This window comes from Macaca fascicularis, chromosome 15, assembly GCF_037993035.2.
Source record: "Macaca fascicularis isolate 582-1 chromosome 15, T2T-MFA8v1.1".
In the NCBI taxonomy this organism is placed as follows: Eukaryota; Metazoa; Chordata; class Mammalia; order Primates; family Cercopithecidae; genus Macaca; species Macaca fascicularis.
This window is the reverse complement of record NC_088389.1, coordinates 103,639,269-103,661,545: the sequence shown is the minus strand read 5'-3', so window position 1 is coordinate 103,661,545 and position 22,277 is coordinate 103,639,269. Positions and strand designations below refer to the sequence as shown.

Below are 22,277 nucleotides of genomic sequence, written 5' to 3'. Positions count from 1 at the left end.
GATGCATGTGTAGAATGTGCAGGTTTGTTATATAGGTATACACATGCCATGGTGGTTTGCTGCACCCATCAATCCATAATCTACATTAGGTATTTCTCCTAATGCTATCCCTCCCCTAGCCCCCCTACCCCCTAATAGCCCCTAATGTGTGATGTTCCCCCTCCCTGTGTCCGTGTGTTCTCATTGTTCATCTCCCACTTATGAGTGAGAACATGCGGTGTCTGGTTTTCTGTTCCTGTGTTAGTGTGCTGAGAATGATGGTTTCCAGCTTCATCCCTGTCCCTGCAAAGGACATGAACTCATCCTTTTTTATGGATGCATAGTATTCCATGGTGTATATGTGCCACATTTTCTTTATCTAATCTATCATTGATGGGCATTTGGATTGGTTCCAAGTCTTTGCTATTGTGAATAGTGCTGCAATAAACATATGTATGAATATGTCCTTATAGTAGAATGATTTATAATCCTTTGGGTATATACTCAGTAATGAGATTGCTGGGTCAAATGATATTTCTGGTTCTAGATCCTTGAGGAATCGCCACACTGTCTTCCACAATGGTTGAACTAATTTACACTCCCACCAACAGTGTAAAAGCGTTCCTGTTTCTCCACATCCTCTCCAGCATCTGTTGTTTCCTGACTTTTTAATGATCCCCGTTCTAACTGGCATGAGATGGTATCTCATTGTGGTTTTGATTTGCATTCCTCTAATGACCAGTGATGATGAGCTTTCTTTCATATGTTTCTTGGCCACATAAATGTCTTCTTTGGAGAAGTGTCTGTTCATATTCTTCACCCACTTTTTGATGGGGTTGTTCTTGTAAATTTAAGTTCTTTGTAAATTCTGGATATTAGCCCTTACAAGCACTGATTTTTAACCATGAACCAGGCTACCTAGAGAAAGTTTACAATCTTTATTTACCCTTATGGGTAGGTATTAGGATATGAGAATAAGCTAAGGTCAATGAGCTCCAAGCTTCAGGGAAACCTCCTCAAAATGTAGATGAACCCCTAGACCTTTGTCACTTTCCTCTGAATCCTGGAATTTAAATGTAATAGTTGGAGTTCTAGCAGTCTTCTCTTATCAGGAGGTAAAGAGCCATACCATAGGGATGTTAGAGCAGTGAACTGGAAGCAGTTTCTGTCTCTCCATTCTGACACCATGGCAGCCATAGACAACCTACTTACAATCTGTTTATGTGAGAGAAGAATCCATTTCCATCTTGAATATTTATTTTGGGTTTTCCATCAGAGGCAGCCAAATTTAATCCTAACTGATCTAAAGACAAAAAGAAAGCACAAATTTATATCTATTACAATAGATATAAAGAAAGGAGTAAATATATACACATTAAATGCATATTAAACATAAACATTACATAAAGACAGATTGGATTAAAACAGTCCAGCTATATGCTCTTTAAAATCTAAATCTAAAATATAAGGACACTGGGAAGTTGAAAGTGTTAATTTGTTTCATTAAATAAGATTAATATTTTAACAGAAAAAAAAAAAGTTAAGAAACTGCCAAAGCCTGAAGTTTGGTTGGTGTTGTTTTGTTCTAATCAGAGACAGGAAGTTCAAGAAAAAGATTATGTTTGCAAAAATGATAATGAGTTCCTTTAGTGGTCTTAAAATATAAAATAAAGGACTAGGTAGTAATCTAAGTGAAAGTAGACTAGAATAAATAACAGAGATAGATCGAGGTCTATGTTGGAGTGCAGTCATTCTCAAACTTGACCATGAATCAGAATCACCTGGAGGGTTTGTTCCACCACAAATTGCTGGGCCCCACCCCAGAGTTTCTGATTCAGTAGGTCTAAGATGGGGTCAGACACTGCATTTCTAAAAGGTTTCCAGTGGATGTAGATGTTGCTCCAACTTTGGAAACCTTTACTACTCAGCTTCATGGTTCCACTATGAGGAAATGGAACCCAGAGCTGCCTCAATGGTTCTGACAGCTGACCACACATTAGAATTACCTAAGGCACTTTAAACACACCTGGGCTCAAACTGTTCTTACAGAATCAGAATCTTTTATTTTTTGTTTGTTTTGAATTCCCCAGGTGATTTTAATGGGTAGCAGACAGGCTAAAACTATTCTGCAGGTCTTCTGACAGTTGAAGAAGTTAAAATCTGGGGTTTTAAATGTTTCTAATTTGTACAGCATTGCACAGTCCACATAAAACAAATATGCAGGCTCTGAGGTTTGCAAACCCAGCTACATGATGAGGTGTGGCATTTAGCTTAGTTATCTGACAAGCAGTTGAAATGTAAAGCCAGGGCCTGGAAGATAAATTTGGATTGTGGTTATAGATCTGGATATGTATGTATAACTCTAAAATGTGAAAACAAATTCAAGCAAGCAAATGCAAACCAAAAGTTTTGTATTCTCCAAATACAATAATTACTTTAAAAAGCAATAGCTTTCAGAGAAATCATTACTTACTGCATAATACTTTTACAGTGTAATAAATATTTATAATGCAACCAAAACTGGAAGGGTTTTAAGACGTATCTCTTTCTCCCTCTCTCACCATATAACATATTTGCTCCTTCTTTGCCTTCTGCCATGAGTAAAACCTTTCCGAGACTTCAACAGAAGCAGAGCAGATGCTGGTGCCATGCTTGTACAGCCTGCAGAATTGTCAGCCAAATAAACCTCTTTAAAAAAGTGTATTTAGTTTATCTAGCCTCAGGTATTTCTTTATAGCAACATAAAATGGATTAACATCAAAAATTGGTACCAAGGAGTGAGGCATTTCTATAAAGATACTTACAAATGTGAGCAGCTTTGGAACTGGGTAACAGGAGGAAATTCGAAGAATTTATTGAGGAGGGGGTACTCAGAAGAGGACAGAAAGACAAGAGAAAGTTTGGAACTTCTTGGAAACTGGTTAAGTGATTGTGACCAAACTGGTGATAGAAATAGGGACAGTGAAGACCAAGCTGATGAGGTCTCAGACGGAAATAAGGAATTTATTGGAAACTGGAGCAAAGGTTACCTTTGTTATGCCCTAGCAAAGAACCTGGCTGCATTGTGTCCATGCCCTAGGGATTTATAGAAGTTTAAACTTAAGTGTAATGACTTAGAATCTGGCAGGAAACATTTCTAAGCAGCAAAGCACTTAAGATGTGGCATGGCTGCTTCTAACAACGTGTGATCAGATTTGGGAGCAAAGGAAAAACTTAAAGTCTTAACTTAAAATTAAAAGCAAAGCAGAGTGTAAAAATTCAGAAAATTTTCAGCCTGCACATGTGGTAGAGAAGGAAAGAGCATTTTCGGGAGACGAATCCACCAAATGGAGGAACAACCACTTGCTAGAAAGATTTGCTTAACTAAAAGGGAGCCAGGTGCTGATATTCAAGACAATGAGAGAAAGGCCTCAAAGCCATTTCAAAGCCCTCCCATCACTGACCCAGAGGCTTAGGAAGGAAGAGTGGTTCTCGGGGTCAGATTCAGAGCCCTGCTGCCCTGCACAGCCTTGGGACATTGCTCCCCATACCAGGTCTCTGGCTCTAGCCTTAGCTCAAAAGGCCATAGACGCTGCTCTGGCCACTGCTTCAGAGGATGAAAGTCATAAGGCTTGGCAGCTTCCATGTCATGTGCAGTCTGCAGGTATTCAGACTGGTGCCCAGGCAGGAACCTGCTGCAGGGGCAGAGTGCCACAGAGGACTTCTACTAGAGCAGTGCTAAGTGGAAGTGTGAGGTTAGAGCCCCAAACACAGAGTCCTCACCAAGGCATTGCCTAGTGGAGCTGTGGGAATGGGGCCACTGCCCTCCAGGCCCAGACTGGGAGCGCCACCGGCAGCCTGTACTCTGAGCCTGGAAATGCTGCAGGCATTCACCTCCAGCCCTTGCGAACAGCCATGTGGGTTGTGCTCAGCAAAGCCACGGGGACAGGACTACCAGAGGCCTCAGGACCACATTCCTCACACCAGAATGCAGAACATGGAGTCAAGGATTAAGTTGGAGCTTTAAGGTTTAATGACTACCCTGATGGATTTTGAACTTGTGTGGGTCCTGTTGCCCCTTTCTTTTGGCCAATTTCTCCCTTTTGGAATGGGAATGTTTACCAAGTGCCTGCACTATCATTGTATATTGGAAGTAAATAACTTGTTTTTTATTTTATAGACTCACAGGTAAAAGGAGTTTGCCTTGAGTCTCAGATGAGACTTGAGACTTTGAACTTTTGAGTTGATGCTGGAACAAGCTAGGATTTTGGAGGACTATTGGAAAAGAATGATGTATTTTGCCATGTGAGAAGAACATCAGATTTGGGGGACCTGGGGCAAAGTAACATAGTTTGGATGTTTTTCCTCTACAAATCTTATGTTGAAACGTGACCTCCAGTGCTGAAGGTGGGACCCAGTGGGAGGTGTTTGTGTCATGCAGATGGATCCCTCGTGAATGACTTGGTGCCCTCCCCATGGTAATAAATTTATAGGATAGCTGGTTATGTAAGAGCCTGACAGTTTCCCCCTCTCTCTTGCTCCGTGTCTCTCATGTGACATATATGCTCCCCCTTTGCTTTCTGCCATGAGTAAAAGCTTCCTGAGGCTTCACCAGGAGCTGAACAGATGCTGGTGCCATGCTTGTACAGCCCATAGAAACATGAGCCAAATAAACGTCTTTCCCATCTTTACTCTGTGTGTGTGTGTGTGTGTGTGTGTCTGTGTGTGTGTGTATACATATAAAATATATAAAACACCTGATGAGTTTTTCATTGTAAGGTACAGATAGAAAGCTTACCTTTATTTAAATGAGAATATTTAGATAGTAACAATAAACCTGAATGACACGAAGAATGACTGGTGCATGGTCAATGACAACATATACATTTTGACATCTATGAACTTGAACTTTTATTGATTAGTGCACTAGTTTCCAATGGCTGCTTTAACAATTATAAACTTGATGGTTTAAAACAACACTTTTAGAAGGCAGAGATCTGAAATCAGTTTCACTGGCCAATATCAAAGGAGTGGATATGTCAGGCTCGCTCCAGAGATTCTAGGAAAGAATTCATTGTCTTCTGTTTTCCAGTTTATAGAGCTTTATTCTTTAATACTTTGTCTTCTGGTCCCCTTCAACAGCTTCAGAGTCAGCAGCAAAGCATCTTACTTCAAATATTGATTCATTGCCAGGGCAGGAGTGGTAAGAAAAGTTATTTATATGAAAACTAAACTGAATACATTACAAACAATATCATCAAATTTCTAAACACATGGTTGGATAATCTGCATAAGAATTGTTAAAAAAAAAGAGAAAAAATTGTAGAAATCTCAAAGTAGTCTACATTTTGTTTGACTCATTGATGTCTTTCATGTCTTTCTTTCTACACATTAAGGAAACAAACTGGAAACTGTAGACAAAACACTATGAGCACTATTTATGCAAGATTATTTCAAATTCCAAGCAGCAAATCCAGTTCCAAGAAATGGCCTCAACCCATAAGGTTTAGCAAAAACCTATTTAAACTCAAATAATTATCTTACAGAGGCTTTAATGTACTGTTTCTTTTAGTGACCTTACTAATCAGTTAGTGTCCTGGTGAGACCAGATAAGAGGGTCGTCTATCCTATCTCAATAACACAAGCCAAAGAGAAGAACAATGAAAGGATATGTAAGGAGCAGGAGAAATCAGAGGTGAAGAAATTTTTCTAATTGGAGAAGAATGGCATGTGAACAGGAATTAGCCAACAAATACGTATGTTTGTATACTTGAATTCTACCTTCCACTTCCATTTTTTAACATAACTTGCCAACTAAGTACAGACTCTCTCACTACATACAAGATCCACTTTTCCCAAATTATTAAAGCTCAAATAAGCATAAGAGCAATGTGGTATCTGATAAAAATGTAGTAATCAAAAGCATAGGGATAGATTTCTTGCTAGGTTTACCAACAGGCAGACACATGCAGACATGCTAAGGCAACAGAGAATAGTTAGAGGAGTGGTCATGTAACTGGAGTAGGAGAGGTTCACCTTCAATGAATGGTTCCAGGATCTTGAAATCAGGAAATATGAAAAGAAGCTGTCTTAGTTGATTGAGGCTGCTATAACAAAAATGGCATAGACTGAGTGGCATATAAGCAACGGGCATTGATTTCTTACAGTTCTGGAAGCTTGAAGTCTGAAATTAAGGTGCCAACATAGTTGAGTTCTGGTGAGAGCTCTCTTCTGGGTTACAGACTGCCAATGTCTCATTGCATCCTCACATGGCAGAAAAAGCAAGAGATCTCTCTGGAGTTCCTTTTATGAAAGCACTGATCCCATTCATGAGGGTCCTACCCTCATAACCTCATTACCTCCTAATATGGTTTGGCTCTGTGTCCCCACCCAAATCTCACCTTGAATTGTAGTTCCCATAATCCCCACATGTCATGGGAGGGATCCAGTGAGAGGTAATTTAATCATGGAGGGGGTTACCCTCATCCTGTTCTCGTGATAATAAATGATTCTCATGAGATCTGATGGTTTGATACGGGGGGTTTCCCCCTTTTGCTGAGCACTTCTCCTTGCTGCCACCATGTGAAGAAGGATGTGTTTGCTTCCCCTTCCACCATGATTGTAAGTTTCCTAAGGCCTTCGCAGCCATGCTGAACTGTGAGTCAATTAAACCTCTTTCCTTTATAAGTTACCTAGTCTCAGGTATGTCTTTATTAGTAGCATGGGAATGGATTAATACACCTCCCAAAGGCTCCATCTCATACCATCACATTGGGGGTTAGGATTTCAACATGTGCATTGTGACTGAACAGAAAACATTCAGTCCATTGCAGAAGCTATTTTTAATTCATCATATGACTTTTTTCAACATTTTTTTTTAAGTACTGGGTGGCAGATTAGGTTCCTTTTATCTTTTCAGGAACTAAGGATTGGACGGAGTTCTGGAGATGTTTGTTGTAAAATGAAAGAGTAGTTTCAAGAATGGTTGAAGTCATAATCTATATGTTTCTTGGTATCATGAAAGCTTTCACAAATGGCTGGAGAAGTCAAATTCAAGAGATGAATAAACTTTCCTCTTACGTTTCTTGCTTCTCTCTCTGTATGTGCGTGCATGACTGTGTGTGTGTGTGTGATTTAGTTTGTTCATAAGGAGGAAAAAGAAGATTAAACATCCTTTTCGATCACTCTCAAGTTAAAGGACCAGCTCCTCCTCTGCTGCATAGTCCTGGCATACCATAAAATTGTACAATCCTGGGTCCAGTCCTAAAATGTGCAACCTTGGTCCCTAGGTTCTCACAAAAGCCATTATTTCCTCTGTAAGCGATAGTAGTCTGATGAAATCTTTTCCTTATATGCAGCCATTCCCAGAAATATGCTGTTCTACAAAATAAGCTCTCAGGGCAGGATAATGCTTACCTCAAAAATAGAGGTCTCAGGCCCTGTGGTTTCTAGGCAGAAAAGATCTGCTTAAGTGAAGTTAGGGCTGAAGAATTATGGATGCGTAAATGATACTTAGTAAATATTTGCTGAAATTAAATGGGCAGGTGTGGTAACCTGTCTCCAAAGCAACTCCTTTTGCCTACATTCAGGAATGCCTGGTATAAAGGGACTGTTCTTACATAATTATCCAATAAAATACAATTGAGAATGATCATATAAGAAGTGAGATGACAAGCCAACTATGTTATGAAGCCTTAAGCTTTCATCGCCTGGACATCAAATAAACCAGTATTTGAATCCACAAACAACTGTGACTCTGGGAGAAGAAAGCAGCAAAACACAGCTGTTTGGGCATGGCCAGAGCGCCACGCTCAAGTTATGTAACAGCTGTTGTGTAATTGTGCATTTAACTGAAAACACATTTTTGAGAGAGAAAACAATTAGACTTTCCAAAAAGAAAGAAATAGAAGGAGAAATGTTGAAAGAACACAGAAGTTTCTATCTGGTCTTCAAGCATGAGACACGGGGGAGTCAAAGGCATTGGGAATGATATTGCCTTAGAATCTAGGGAGTTGGCCCATGCACCAAATCTGGCCTGCCTCCCATCTTTTTAAATAAAGTTCTACAGGAAAACAACTACACCCATTAATTTACCTATCATCTAGAGTTTCTTTTAAGCAGAGTCAAGTAAATTATATCAGAAACCATCCAGCCCAGAGGCTGAAAATATTTACAGAAAAAGTTTGCAAACCCTTGTCTTAGATGAATACAAAGTTATGTTTAAATGCCTGTAAGGGTGACTATTCACTGAGAAAACCAAAGCAGTTGATGCTTGAACCCATGTAGGAGTTCTCTTGTGGAGAAGAGGGCAGAAATAATAAACAGAAATAAGAGCCCAGGTTTGGAAGTCAGACTGGCCTGAAATGAAATTCTGGTTCTGCACTAATAGATCTGTGAGCATAACTAAGCTACTCACCCTCTCTCTGTCTCTAAAATGGGGATATGAAATGAGGGTAGAAACGGAAACAAGTGTTGCATGTGATTTGGGTAAACAATTCAGAAATTGTTAGTTTCCCTATGTAAGTCCCATATTCAGGGGAATTGGCAAGTTTCACTAGGAAAAAAAAATTGGTTAATTCCTCATAATCAGAGCATCCAAAGTATTTTATCTTGTTCCTATTGTAACGTTTGCTAGAGCTACAATACAATAAAGTATTGTACTTAAAATGGGAGTAACGCTGTTTAAAAAATTGTGCTTCAGCTAAACATTAATTTAAGAACTTGAATTGTTTGGAAGCCCTGCTTAAATTTAGTCTTTGTACACTGCCTCTTGATAAATACAGACAACTTCCAAAACCAGGATTACTTTCATTTTAAATGAGTTTTAATAGATGATATTGCCATATTTCTAACTGTGATTGTGTGTGACAGTGTGTTCCGAATTCCCTAAAAGTCCTGCTGGCTTTTCTGTTCGCATATAGAAAATAAAGATAATTTAGGGCTTCTGAGATCACAGTAGGTCGACTTACCCAGCACTGAAAATACACGTGACTGTTAGGATATTTTAAAACTAACTTAGGGTAGGGTGTAGATAAAGGGCCTTTCTTCCCCAGACAGCACCCCCGATTTTCTGGGAGGTGGACTGATTTCCTGAAAGCCTTGTCCTGAAGACACCTGGCCAGGGTTCTCTCCTCACCAGCTTCTACTGAGAGCAAGTGCCCTTTTAGACTCTTTTCAATCCTCAAATTCTCTGTTTCCAAGTCTGTCAGAGAACAGAAAGTTACATAGTAGCATTAAAAAGCATGAAAAGTCAAAAAAATAATAACTGGCCTTAGTGGCCAGAGCAGCTGCTGCATACACTTAATCACAGGTTTCGGCTTTGTAAATTAATTCATCTGCAAATAGTGCACTGTCTCCAGGTGCAACTTCGATGCTGGAGCACTGATTTCTTAAGGATTTAAGTTTAAAGTCAAAGGCTTCCTGCCCTAGGTGTTACAAATAAGTAGTGTCGTTTTCTTTTTTTTGCTCTGAGTTTGTTCATCCAATCGTATCCAAGTATGCAAATAAACTTTAGCCCGTGCAGATAAAAAAGGAACAAATAAAGCCAAGTGCTCTATCAGAACCAAATTGCTGAGCCAGTCACCTGTGTTCCAGGAGCCGAATCAGAAATGTCATCCTCAGGCAAGCCAGACTTACCTGTCCTACCTACCGATTTGAAGATTCAATATACTAAGGTGAGTAAAACTTCTATTTTCTGCTTTAACTTGGGTGTGCAAAAACTACATTTATGTAAAACATTAAAGGTCAATTTAAGTAAACTTATGTAAAGAGCCCTTTGCAAATATAAAAATAAAAGGCATGCAAAATACAGGTCTCAGTTTAGTGTCCTGATCAAATATGATCTAAATCATATCAGACTATCTTTCATAAATGTATTTCTTAAAATATTTCCAAGTGAAAGGAATTCTCTTCTGTGTGAAAGGATTCTTATACCAGGATTCAGAGGACTTTACTAAGCAGTTCTATTAACTTCACTATAGCCGGCATGTATGGTAAGATAGCAAAATACTCTCTAGAGAAGCTTACTGGAAAGAACCAAATGAGTAGGAACAATAGAAAGCAAACAAAGAGAAAGAGAGCATACTGAAATAACATAACTTTCCAGTATGTTTAATAAAATGAGTGTTAAAATAAGGGGACTTAAGTCTGATAATTGGGTTCAAAAATCTTCAGATGGACTTGCATTATTTTGCATATTGCGGGGAGGGGAGAAAAGCATTATTTCTTCGGCCAAGTTTGTTGCCATTGGAGCAGATGTGTAATTGTTAACTGATAAATATTTAGAGAAACAAGAGCAGGAGCTAGATCCAGACTTTAAAATCCGCAGCTGGGGGGAACTAGGAAATGGATCCTGCTTGAGTCATTCTGAGAGTAACTCTGAACTTTGCGTGTTTCACACTGCTTTCCTGTCAGATCCTAGAACTCCAAAACAAACAAATGAATAAAACACAGTCTAACCAAAATTCCTTCAAGTTATCTTTACGGTGTGATGCAGAAAGTATGGTAAGAAATTAACTCCTGCAACTCAAGGGAGAGCCATTTTGCTGTCTGAATGAGCCAACAGAAAAACAAAGGGCATTCTAATTTAATGATAAAGTAAAAGTCTCCGCTGGTATACATTTATTTCCTTACTTGGAACCATGGATGGCTTTGAAATCCTAAAGTCTGTTGCATTTTCATTTTCATAAAGCACAACGAATGAGGAAGTTGCTCAGCTGATTGGCTCTTTTCCTCAGGAAAGTAGCAGCAGAGATGAGATTGTGCCTTTAACATGGTTGACCAGCAGCTATGAAGTGTATTTTAAGGTATTGTTATCACGAGGTTTTATTAAAGGGGAAAGATTTTTCCATTTAATTTGACTACAAATGGTGGCATGAAAAATGCAGTAAATCCATACCCTCAAACAATTTACATTTGGCAAAGATATGCCCAAAAGATTGCAAGAGTCCAGTCTCCCTCATTTTCTTATTCCAAGTTTGTCAGTCACAAGAAATTTCCATTGAAAGTACGTACATTTAAAAATACACTTCATGCAGCTCAAAATTGTTGGCAATGCTTAGATTATTCTATTACTATAATTAATGGGATTTGTTTTTTTAATGATATTACCTAGGAGGATATTTTAGTAGTCTGGATGCCCCTGTCTCTCCACTCCTTTGGCTTTGCAGAAGTTTGCAAAGCCTTCCTTGTGTGTGTATTTCAAGGAAGCTCTAATGTAAATAACCTTCCTGCTGAATTAAGCTTCACTTAGTCGTCATTAACTAAGCATGTAAGAAGCAGTACTAGACAAATGAGATGGTCCTCAAAATCTAACATACAAGCACAGACCTAATGATCCCCTAACACAGAGAGATGATTTTGAGATTGAAACCTATTCACTTCGAAGTCACTGTGCAACAACTCCCCTCTAGGGAAAATGACTGACCTAAGTGTCCAAAAGAAGGCAAGACTCAAAGAGCAGTCGTTTTGCTCTGTGTTTAAGAATTTTTCTGGGTAAAAATACCCCAAACAAGTCAGTGAATTTTGATTTCTCATGCATCTTCTATATAAATCTGTTCTGCTCAGATAGGATTTTATTGTTTGATTTATTGGTTATAGCATTTTCACACTTGGGAGGACACCAGTTATGTATGTAATTAAATCTAAATGGGTGAGCTTTTTCAAATGCCTTTGCATTTTTTTTACTATGTCCCAGTGAAGAATTGGATTGAATTTGCACTTGCAAGAGGAGTTAAAAAAAAAAATGATGGTTATTAACTATAATAAGTTCCCTGGTTACAAACCAAGTAAGCAAGGAGTTTATAGTGTCTGAGGAATTATCTTCTATTACCAGCCCCTAAAGTCTTGTGTTATTTTTCTGTCCTTTTTATTATTATTATTATAGCTAGAAGTATATTGGTTGTTAGGACAAGTTGGAGAGAACAGAGAGGGTTGAGTAACAAAAAAAAAAAAAAAATTACAACTACGATAGAAAAGCTACATGCTCTCAAGCTTCGGACTGCTTTCCACCCAAACAAAAGAATTTATTGATGCATATCTTTTTATGACTTTTTTCTAGTACAGTCTGATTATTTCTTTGTTGGGGTAGATTAAAGAGAGATTAGAGTTTAAGAAATGCTTTCTAAAATTATACAAAAGCTTTCGGAATTTAAAACCTCCAAAAACATCCTTATAAATTCACTAATATGAACTCATATCCCATCCTTATCCTCATTACTCCTCTTTCCAACTCTAAATGAACCCCACATTTTCCATTGTATTTAGCCTTTAAATGAAGAGCTCCTTTGAAAGTTATGTGGTCATTGGGCAAGCTACATTACCTCTCTCTGCCTCGGTTTTCTTATGTTTAAAATGAGGACGATAAAGGCACCTATTTTCTAAGGTGGATGAAAGTATTAAATGAACTTAATGCATAAAAAGCCCTTGAAATAATGCCTGGCACATGGGAAATGATTTAACGTTAGTGATCCTAGTCCTATTTTTCTGAATCCTTTCCAGTGTTTCCAGAATTTTCTTTTTTACCCAACCTTTCCTAGACCTGTTTCCCACAAGCATTCCTCATGTCTTCTCCTAGCTTTTCTGTCACTCTTTTTCGTACAGTCATGTCCCATCTGACAAAGATTGCATCAGAGTGAAGTTCCAAGGGTTTTCCAAGATTTCAGGGATCAAAAATTTTCTCTTACAGGATTTGGTAACTTTGTTTGCCATTCTCCCTTCTCAATACTGTTGTTTTACCTTTTGTTTTCCTTTTTCTTTTTTTTAATAAAAAGGAAATAGGAAATTCAAGAAGACAAGCATTCTCAGACAGAATTCAAACCCCAAAATGTTTAACTTAATTAGTAAGCTTAACTCATTAAACCATAGTTTGTTCATGCTACAAAAGATCTTTATCGGCTAATGACATTTTACACATACATACATACATACACACACACACACACACACACAAAATAAATAACTATAGGTAAAATTTATTGTGCTTACTCTGCCATGACTGTTTAAGTTCTTGACAATGATTTTATTTAATCCTCATAATAACCCTATGAGGAGGTTACTATTCCTGTTTCACAGTTGAGGGAACTGAGGAACAGAGCAGCTACGTGACTTACTAAAGTTACACAGCAAGTAAGTGACAAAGCTACACTGCCAGTGCTGGCAGTTTGAGCTATCATGCTAGCAAGTGACTTGTCTAAGGTCAATTCCACTACTCTGGGACACTGACTTGTCAGAATCCTCTTGTATCCTTCTTTATCCTGACTTTCGTTTGCCCATTGCTGATTACCATGGCCTTTCCAGCTGCTGTTCAGCTGCTCCCAGGCCAACAGGAGAAAGTTTGCAGCCAACTTAGAAAAAGAGAACAATAGGGAAAATTGGAAGGAAATAGGTTTTCTGCTTTGATTGAAAATGTGACGTTTGGGCTGGGAGAGGCTATGAGGCAGAGGACTTTGATGTGGATGTGAAATGTCTCTGTGAACTACATTTCTTCAACTCCTATGGAATCCATTTTTGGTTAGAGTAGGAGATTGCTTTCCTAGATTGCTGGTTTGCTTAACCCTTCTGGGTTAAAGAGATATTTTCAATGGAGAAGAGTTATGAATCATTGAATAATATGTTCCAGGCATGATTTGAAGTGCTTTTTTTCCCCCATGATTATCTCTTTAAATTCTTACAACAAACAAATTCAGCTACATGAACTTCCAAATACCTCCTTTGCCCCCTTTGCTTGTTTCTCCCTTTTGCTTTTCTTTTCTACCATATTTCCCTTCCTCTTATTTAACAAGGCCTTGAACGAGTGCCCTATGCTAGTTCTCATGATCTAAGAGAGCTAATATGGTTCATGTCTCATGGAGCTTCTATTCCTGGAAGGTGTGTGGAACAGTGTGGGGCAGAAAATAAGAATGCTTTAATCAGAAATTATGATAAGTGTTTAAAGCAAAATAACTGAAAGCTGAAAGAATATGAGGAGAAGAGCTTTTGATGAGGATTTTTTAGGACGAGAGTCTTTAAGAAAGGTGCTTTAAAGGTAAGCCTGAGGGATGTAGAGAATAAGGTGGTCAAGACTCGGGAAGAACAAAGATCTGGAGGTCATACCACATACAAAGACCCTAAGGACAAGAGCGTGTTATGCTCAAAGAACTGTCCAAAGGCTAATCTGGCTGGAGTAAAGGGAATAAGGGAGAGAATGGATGAGATGAAACTGAAATACAGGCTGGGGCCAGATTGGCTGGCAGATTTTGAGGGAAATCACTGAGAGGTGCTTAAAACAGGAAAGGACTTATGTTCAAGGCAAAGCTGATTGTGCTGTGATGCTGCTTTCACTTGGGAAATGTTTTTAACTTCCTTCTAACTGAAGCAATATTTTGTTTGCTTTGGGCTTGGAAGCAGGTGAAAAAATAGCTGATTGGCTGCAAGGTGCAGTGATAGAACAAGCTAAACCTGGCTTCAATTTCCAGCTGTTCTATGTATTTAATTATATGACCTTGGCCAAGCTTCTCATCCCCTGGAGCTTCAGTTCCTCTGTGAACTGGGAAGGAGAATGACTACCTTGGGAAGTGGCTGTGAGAATTCAGTGAGGTAATCTGTGGAACGTGGCTGGCACTTATTAACTACTTGGTCCTTTCCCTGATTCTCTTTCCCAAGATGACTCCTAGAATTATATCATTCTGTTGTCAATGTAAGTTATATTTATATTGCTTATCACAGTTCAAAACTGATTTCATATCTTTTTCTCATTTGAGGCTCATCGTTAACCACTGGGAAGAGCTAGGAAAGATGTTAGCAGAGTCCCATTTCAAAACTGAGGAGCCTGAGCTCAGAGATCTTGACTGACTTAAGGTCACATAGCTCTTAAAATGCAAAAGCAGAATAAACTGGATTCTGAATCTTTTTATCTTGGATCTGATGCTTTCTCACATGATATCCTTTTTTCCTTAAATATCAAAACCAATAGTACTAGAATCTCACTCAAGAAAACCTAATCAAGAAAGAAATCTGAAGTAAATAACACATATCCTAGGAGAAGAGGGTATTATCCCCCTTTCCCAATTAGCCCTAACAACTGCTTTCACACCTATCACTGCATTTTTATCATTCGTTCCTTACTCTGATTGAAAGAATAGATCTGGGCTGAAGTCTGAGATTCTGTATTCTTAACAGTCTTTCAGCTTTTGCTGATGCTACCAAAATGTCTGTTGACCAATAGCAAGGGTCTAAAAGTTTTAAGTGAGTGAGCCTTATAACTTCAACGCAGCAATGACCTTCCAGTTACTTCAGGATAGAGCTTCCAGTTGCTCCCAGAAACTCACACTCAGCCACATCAGAAACCTTCTTTTCAGAAAGTGCCAGAGCTAAGCAGAAACAGGATCATGGCCTCAAACCACTGACAAAACCAATCATTGATTTTAATGGTGGTAGATAATCATTTACTAATATTTAGAATGCAGTATCCTAGCTCATCTCTGAGGACTGCTGTCTTGGCCGGTTGTTCTGTTTTCTGGCACCTGCCTGACTGTAAGAAAACGGAATGAACAATTCTAAAGTAAAGAACACATGTCCTAAGAGAGGGTATTGTCCCCATTTCATAAGGACTCTCAGTACAACACTTTATATAACTTTTTAACTGGGACTTTAACCTATTGAATTTGTCACTACATACTTGCCAGAATTAGGGAAACACTCTTAGAGAATATGAAAAATAACTCATTTGAAGACCAACCCAAAGTAAAGGTAATGACTCTGAAATGGCTTGGATAATCTATAGGACGATATGTTGCAAATCAGCATAAAATAAATCTCAGAAATACAGACATTAAATGGAGATATCTGAAAATAGCAATTATCTGTCTTGGGATGGTGGTGGTTGGGGTGCAGTTTGGTTTGATTTATCATGATACTATTATAACGATAGCCAAGGGATACATTATATGTTTACCAAGTGTAAGTGACAATATAGAACCATGTTCAAAAGAATTTGAGCAAGGATTCCTTCACAAACCCTTACTTAAAATCTAATAAATCAGAAAAGTAAATTTCTGTAATATTGGTTTTCCTGACGCTGACGTGTTTTGGGTGAGTGTGTGTGTATAGATGTATATAGCAAAAGTTTCCACAAATGTAGAAGTATTGCTTGAGAAGGATGTGAAGTGTTGCTAGTATTTGGTTTTATGATATTATCTCTACCTGATTGACTGTAATGTTTGAATTGCTAATTGAAATTTGTTCTCTGAAGAGTTTGCACAAATCTCACATCTCTGAAAACTTTGCCTGAACCCTTCCCTGCCCCAACCCAGGTCCCATTTCCACTCACTATTTCCACTGCTCTATCAATACTTTTTTAGATGTCAAAGGCATACAAATAACTACTAAATTATGCTTTATATTTGGCATTCTTTTAGAAGAAAAAGGGCTTACATGAAAGCAATTGTATTACTGGGTCTTGATACTGCTAAAAATGGGCAGAACTTTCTGTCGCTTCTACATCTTAACTCTTTGAAACAGAAAGTATATGATGTACAGAAGTTGCTGACAAGTATTGTCATCTGTAGAACACAGTGATGATGTCGCTCAAAACAAATGCCATGTCATCTTTTCTCTTGCCCTGACACAATTGAAAAGGCTGAAGGGGTTTTGCAAACAACAAGAAGAAAGAGTATATACTCATGTTACTAAAGTCAGACTATAATTTAAAACAAATGAAAGGAAAATTGTATTTCTCCTATTTTTTGTTTTGGTCATTCTCTCATTTTGTTTTCATTCCTTTGACGGCAGTTAAAAATTTTCCTCCCCTTTGTTATTTCCTCCTTAATTTCCTTTTACATTCTCTAACTTTGAGTCTCAATGTTTTGCTTTCCTGCCTCGGGGTTAGGGTGCAAAGCAGTTGCCAGAGATCTAGCTTTGATTCTTTTAAATGTTTAACACTCCACCTGACTTTTGTTCAGTCTCTCCTCCTCATTATTCATCCCCGATCTCATTCTCCCTGACTGCCAGCAGTCTTTAGTACTTTGGTAGGTTCCTAAGCTGAGAAAAGGTTGACACATTTACAGCACACACCACTCTCCACAGGTTCACACCACCACCCGTGCACCCTGTGCTGTGACTCAGCTCTCAGGTTTGCAAATTCACATGGATGACATTAAATGGGGACTATCATCACCCTCCCTCTCCTCTGAAAAATCTTAAAAGAATTTCTTTGTGCATCGAAAATGTGATCTGTTAAAATCTCTCTCCCACCAAGAAAGTGTTGGCTTCCCTTACAGAGTCTAGAGCTGCTGGCCCAGTTGCTGCCCTGCCGAGATAATATTAATTTAAGGCACTCTGAGTATCTTTTGCAAGGAGTCAGGGACCCTCCACTTTAGCCCATAGGCTCCAAAATCTCACATCAGCAGATAAGGCAAACAGGGCTTTATTTTGCCCACGAATCAAATCTAACTTTGTCCAAGCCAGAAATATTTTGAGAAAAATGCTTATTTATTTAGAGCTGTAGCTTTATACAGGATACATTAAGACATAATAACTTTTACTCTGGAAAGGCAATTTTTTTTGCCACAATTATGACTAATTCTTGGACACCAATTGAATCCAGGAAATGGCTACTTGTTTATCAAAGGTAAAATGATGCATTTCTTAAAATGTGGCATATCTAAAATCTAAAGTGTAAAAAGCAATGTCTGAGTTGCCTCAACATTTCTATTGATTGCTTCCCCATATAGAAAGTACTTGAAGTCCAAGAGTATGCATAGGCATTTATAATTTCCAGTCAACATTGCAAACTGAAAGTTGAAGTCTACTTTACATATATATTATTCAAAAGTAACCTAAGTCCAAAATTCATAATTGGAAATGAGTTAATAAATAATGGTTACATGGAACCCAAGAATATTTTACTTTTATAGTATCATCTCTTTTCCTCTAAGCTGGCTAAAGGCAAACAACCAATGGAAAATAAGATTGCCACCATTATAGAACATTTCAACAAGTCTAATGTAAATTTTATAGTTAATATAACAAACATTCATTAGCCTAGACTTCTCCATCTAACCATTAAATATAACTATAGGAACAGGGATTATACAAAAACATTTGGTCACACAGTTAGCTGGAAGGCAAATGCCAAATGTAAAGCTCCTATAATTAAAACAGAGAAAAAAGGTATTTGAGGTAGGTCCTATGAATAAATTATCTGTAGCTAAGGGGAAGAAAAAGGCTGGGCAATACCTGGCCTTCTAACAATCTAGGTCATCACATTACCTATGCCAAGTTCCCTTTTCATGCTGAAATGCCTCTGTTTGTGGGAGAATGGCATAATTCATAATTTGTAGACTGCACTGTTACATCACTCTCCTTCAAAACCTTGTGAGCTTATGATAGGATTATGAAATTACTCTCAAGGCTAATTTCTGGGACTCTGGTTGGTCTACTTCAAATCCATTTGGGGTACTTTAAAATCAGTATTCCTAAACATCCATTTGATCTGGTCTCTCTCCCTTTTTATACCCAGAATAGAGCCTAAACTTCTTTCTCTGGGGATCAGGATCTACCACAAATTGACTTTATTTTCAATGTCAGGCCTTATCTGTGACTTGTGTCCACTGCAACTCCATTCTGTTGGGAGCTGCTCTGTTTACTGCATTACAAACCTCCAAAGATTTGTCCCTCCCTTTACTCTTTTTTTTTTTTCCTTCTTTCCACCAATCCAGTCCCATCCTTCAAAGAAGCATTCTTCCAGCCTATGCCCCTCTACACCATTTATTGACAACACCACTGGTTTGGCCATTTTGCTCCACAGCCTTTAATTCTGTACTGGCTGCTCTTGATATGAATACATTCTCCTCTTACATTATAAGCCCCTGAGAACAGAGGCCATGGCTAATTCATCTCTGATTTTTCGACAATAACTGCCAGACTATGTCTCAAGTATTTGCTCATTATTGGACAAACACTTTTCTGATAAAACAAAAGTTACTAATCATGATTATATAAATGTCAGCACAAGTTCATACACAAGTTGGGCTCACGGTGTCCTCCTGTCTTAAAGGTTAAAACTGAATAATGCAAAACAGCGCTGGTAATTTGGGGTCCTCTACAGCTGATCTCTTCAGTTGCCTGAGGGCTGCCAGATAAACGTGTGTTATTACTTCAGGTTAATGCTCATTTACAAAACATTCACTGGCTTTAATCTGAAGTGGCAGTTTTATGTACAGCTTAGATGTAAATTTTGATCATGGCACTAGATGGTACATACCCATTGTAATAATTCTTTTACCAAAAAGTATGTAAAGTGAGTAAAATAAGCTATAATACATTGAGAGCATGTTATTGAGAACTTGAAACCACAGATTATCACAGACCTAAGGATAAGAGGACTCGGGCGAGAACTAGAAAGTCCGACCACAGGCCTAGCAAAATGTAATTGATTCTGTATGCTGTCTTATTTCATTTTTAATGAAATTAAATTGTAGAAGTATGAAATTCTGGATCTCTGCCAGAATGAGATCTGTGTTCCCTTAGTTTAGAGGTACAAAATCTAAGGCGGTAATACAATCTTTAGGCAGAGAGAAGGCAGAATTCGCAAGTGAATAAATCTGATGCAGGTTTTGAAAGACTGATTTAAAAGTCTACTGCAGGTATTGCAATATCTTTAGCTTTTTGTTTGGAATTTCATGGGCTGATATGTAGATATCTGACATTAACACAAAGCAGAATGTAAATAATTTATCAGTAGGATACTAATATGTTATATTAGAAAGAAGAAAAAGGAGGTTAAATTCAACTGGAGCAACTAGTGAAATCTTCATGAGATGACATAGTAAGCTAGATTTTGAAGTAAAAATAGAAGAAAACAGTGGAACTCTAGTCTAAAGAACAGTGTGTTTTTTGCAGTATGCTGCAAAAAAACGGCATGGAGTTTGAGGCAGTAGAATGAGGTTGGAACAAAGGGTAAACTGAGGGAATGGTAGAGCAAAAGACTGGAAAAGCATGTTGGGACAAGATCGTTAACCACCTCCAGTGCATGTTAAGCAGTCTGACAATAGATGATCACTAAACTATTCTGAGGAGGACTGTAGACAGAATCTGAGGAAGATTATGATGACAAGGTGAAATTAAAATTTAATTAGGCAGAGGTGGGGGCAAAGAAAACAGGAAAAGCTTTTTTTATAATTGTATAGAACAAAGTGATACAAAAGGGTACCTAGGGATTTTTTGTGTCATTAACAGAAGATGGAAAGTGTGTGTGAGAGAGGACTGGGAGACAGTGTGCATGAGCAAGCTTTAGAACTTTGGGGTGAGAGCAGCATAAAGCTGGAGATGACAGTGAGCTGAGTTTGGGACAAGTTGATTAAGTTCTTTTCCAGCCATCCCTTGGGAAGAAAAATACTGAGACTAAGCTGTAAGGGCATAAATGGAAACACTCTAAGAATAATTATGGGATTCTGTAAAATGTGTTTCTGATAGCTAGAGTGTTGATTCACTCCAAGAGACATTGGGCAAATCAGAGCTTTCATCTGAATTTATGTTTCCTCAAGTTGATCTAAGAGCCTAGTGTTTTTTACCAAAAAAGAATATGATGAATTTTATGGTCTTCATCTGTATTCAATTAATCTTGTTTCTGTAATGTGATAGGGTTTCTTGATACTTCTTCCATCTTTCTCATACCCCCGTATATGTATTTTTGCACATCTAGTCTCTTCATCTGAACAGCTTTGAGCCCCTTTTCCCTTTATTTAGGCATGCCCATGTGTTTTACCATCAGGCTAGCACTGCAATTCCTTTGAGCGCTTCTACTATACAGGATAATTTTCTTGTATGGAAATAATGCTGTTTTCTTGTATGGAAAATTATATTGGCATGAATGGGCAAAAGAGACGGCTTATCCTCTTCCCCATTTTGTAGGAAATCACAAGTGTCATAGAGTATTCATTTGCAGAATATTATAGATCTTATCCATGAGTAGCTGATCGATTATAGATCTTTGATTCAATTAAGTTATTCAAGAATTTTTTACTGAGGCTAAAATCGCTTGAGGGCTGAGATTGTGTTGGACACCGAAGATAAACCAGAAAAATGTACACAGTCCTTGATGGAAGGCAGACACTTAAAAATGACTACTTAAAAAGTGACAAATTGTCCAATGGAAGTAAAAAGGAGACCAGAGAAGTATATTTTGTCTAAATAATAAATCACAGAATAGAGAATGAATTATATTCAGGCATTTAGGGATATATAGTAATATACATTTTATTACCCTGATAGAATTTTAAGCTATGCTAGTGATCTCTGGGGAATTTTTTAATAAATAAGTAATTTACATTTAGCATAGTAGCTAATTTAAACCTTGGAGGAGCGTTTCATCATATTCTCCCTTGGGGTTGAACTATTAATAACTTATCTTTAAATATCAAGTAAGAAGGGATGTCTGAATTAGGATATATGTTATAATCCAGCACATATGTCACCTTCCTTTACTCCCTGTGTTAGCTACCTCTGATTCAAAATCAAATAAACTAGTCCATCTTGCCATAAGTCTAACAGAAAGTTATATACTATCCATGACTGTATTTATGATTGTTTTCATATTTCAAATAATAAGAAATGTCAAAGCTGGCTCCTCAAGAAAAGGCAAATTCAGTGATATGAAAGTTGAAACTGAGATGTTTCAAATGACATACTGACGCTTTTAAGTATTTCTATTTTATAGTACACAGAGACAGAATTCCGTATTTTTTAATGCTTACTGTTTCGTTAGTTGCATGTCTCTTTCTCATAGTTATCATTAAGAAATCTTGTTCCTGATTTTGTCCAAAGACAATGAAATTACCAGGTAATCTTTCGAAAAGGAGAATAAAACCATATGCTTTTAAAAAGCCAATGAAACAATGTGACTAGCTAATTTTCTCTAAGTGAACCTCTTTTAAAATCCTTTACTTTAGCGAAATTCTTTTTTTTTTCTAGCTTTAAAACATTAAAGGATTAGAAAATAGTCTCTTTTAATTCCAAATCACAAGTAGCCCAAAATGAGGATGTTCAGAATTTAAAGTGGAAAATAGAAGCAATCATTAATAAAGACCAAGCCCACAAAAGCCTTTGCTTTTTGCCTCAAATTCATGGCCATTTCAGGTAAAAGCATTGTTTTCTAGATTGTTTTCTCCAGTATGTATTTTCTAGTGTTGAAATGACTGCATACCTTAAACTTAAAAGCATGATGTACTTCATTTTAGTACATGTGTATGCATGTGAACACAAAATGTCTTAAACAGCCAGAAACTTTTGGGGGGTGAAGAGATGCGCATCATTTACGCATTGTGAAATGCTTTAGTTTAACT

General features: G+C 37.8%; 1 protein-coding gene across 19 annotated transcripts in view; it reads left to right on the top strand.

The window, feature by feature from the left end:
- Window positions 1-22,277, top strand: part of ALDH1A1 (aldehyde dehydrogenase 1 family member A1) — a 185,588-nt gene that overhangs the window by 117,188 nt on the left and 46,123 nt on the right. For 11 of the 19 annotated variants that reach the window (XM_045373114.2, XM_045373119.2, XM_045373116.2 and 8 more), the window contains one exon: window positions 9,553-9,632. The exons of 1 other annotated variant lie outside the window; for it this stretch is intronic. In XM_045373114.2, the coding sequence (XP_045229049.1) occupies window positions 9,567-9,632 (66 nt within the window). In that variant the 5' untranslated portion in view covers window positions 9,553-9,566. Of the gene's footprint in view, window positions 1-9,472; window positions 9,633-21,906; window positions 22,072-22,277 lie in introns of all 19 variants that reach the window. 7 more of the 19 variants (XM_065530710.1, XM_074017659.1, XM_074017657.1 and 4 more) reach the window with 3 other exon arrangements.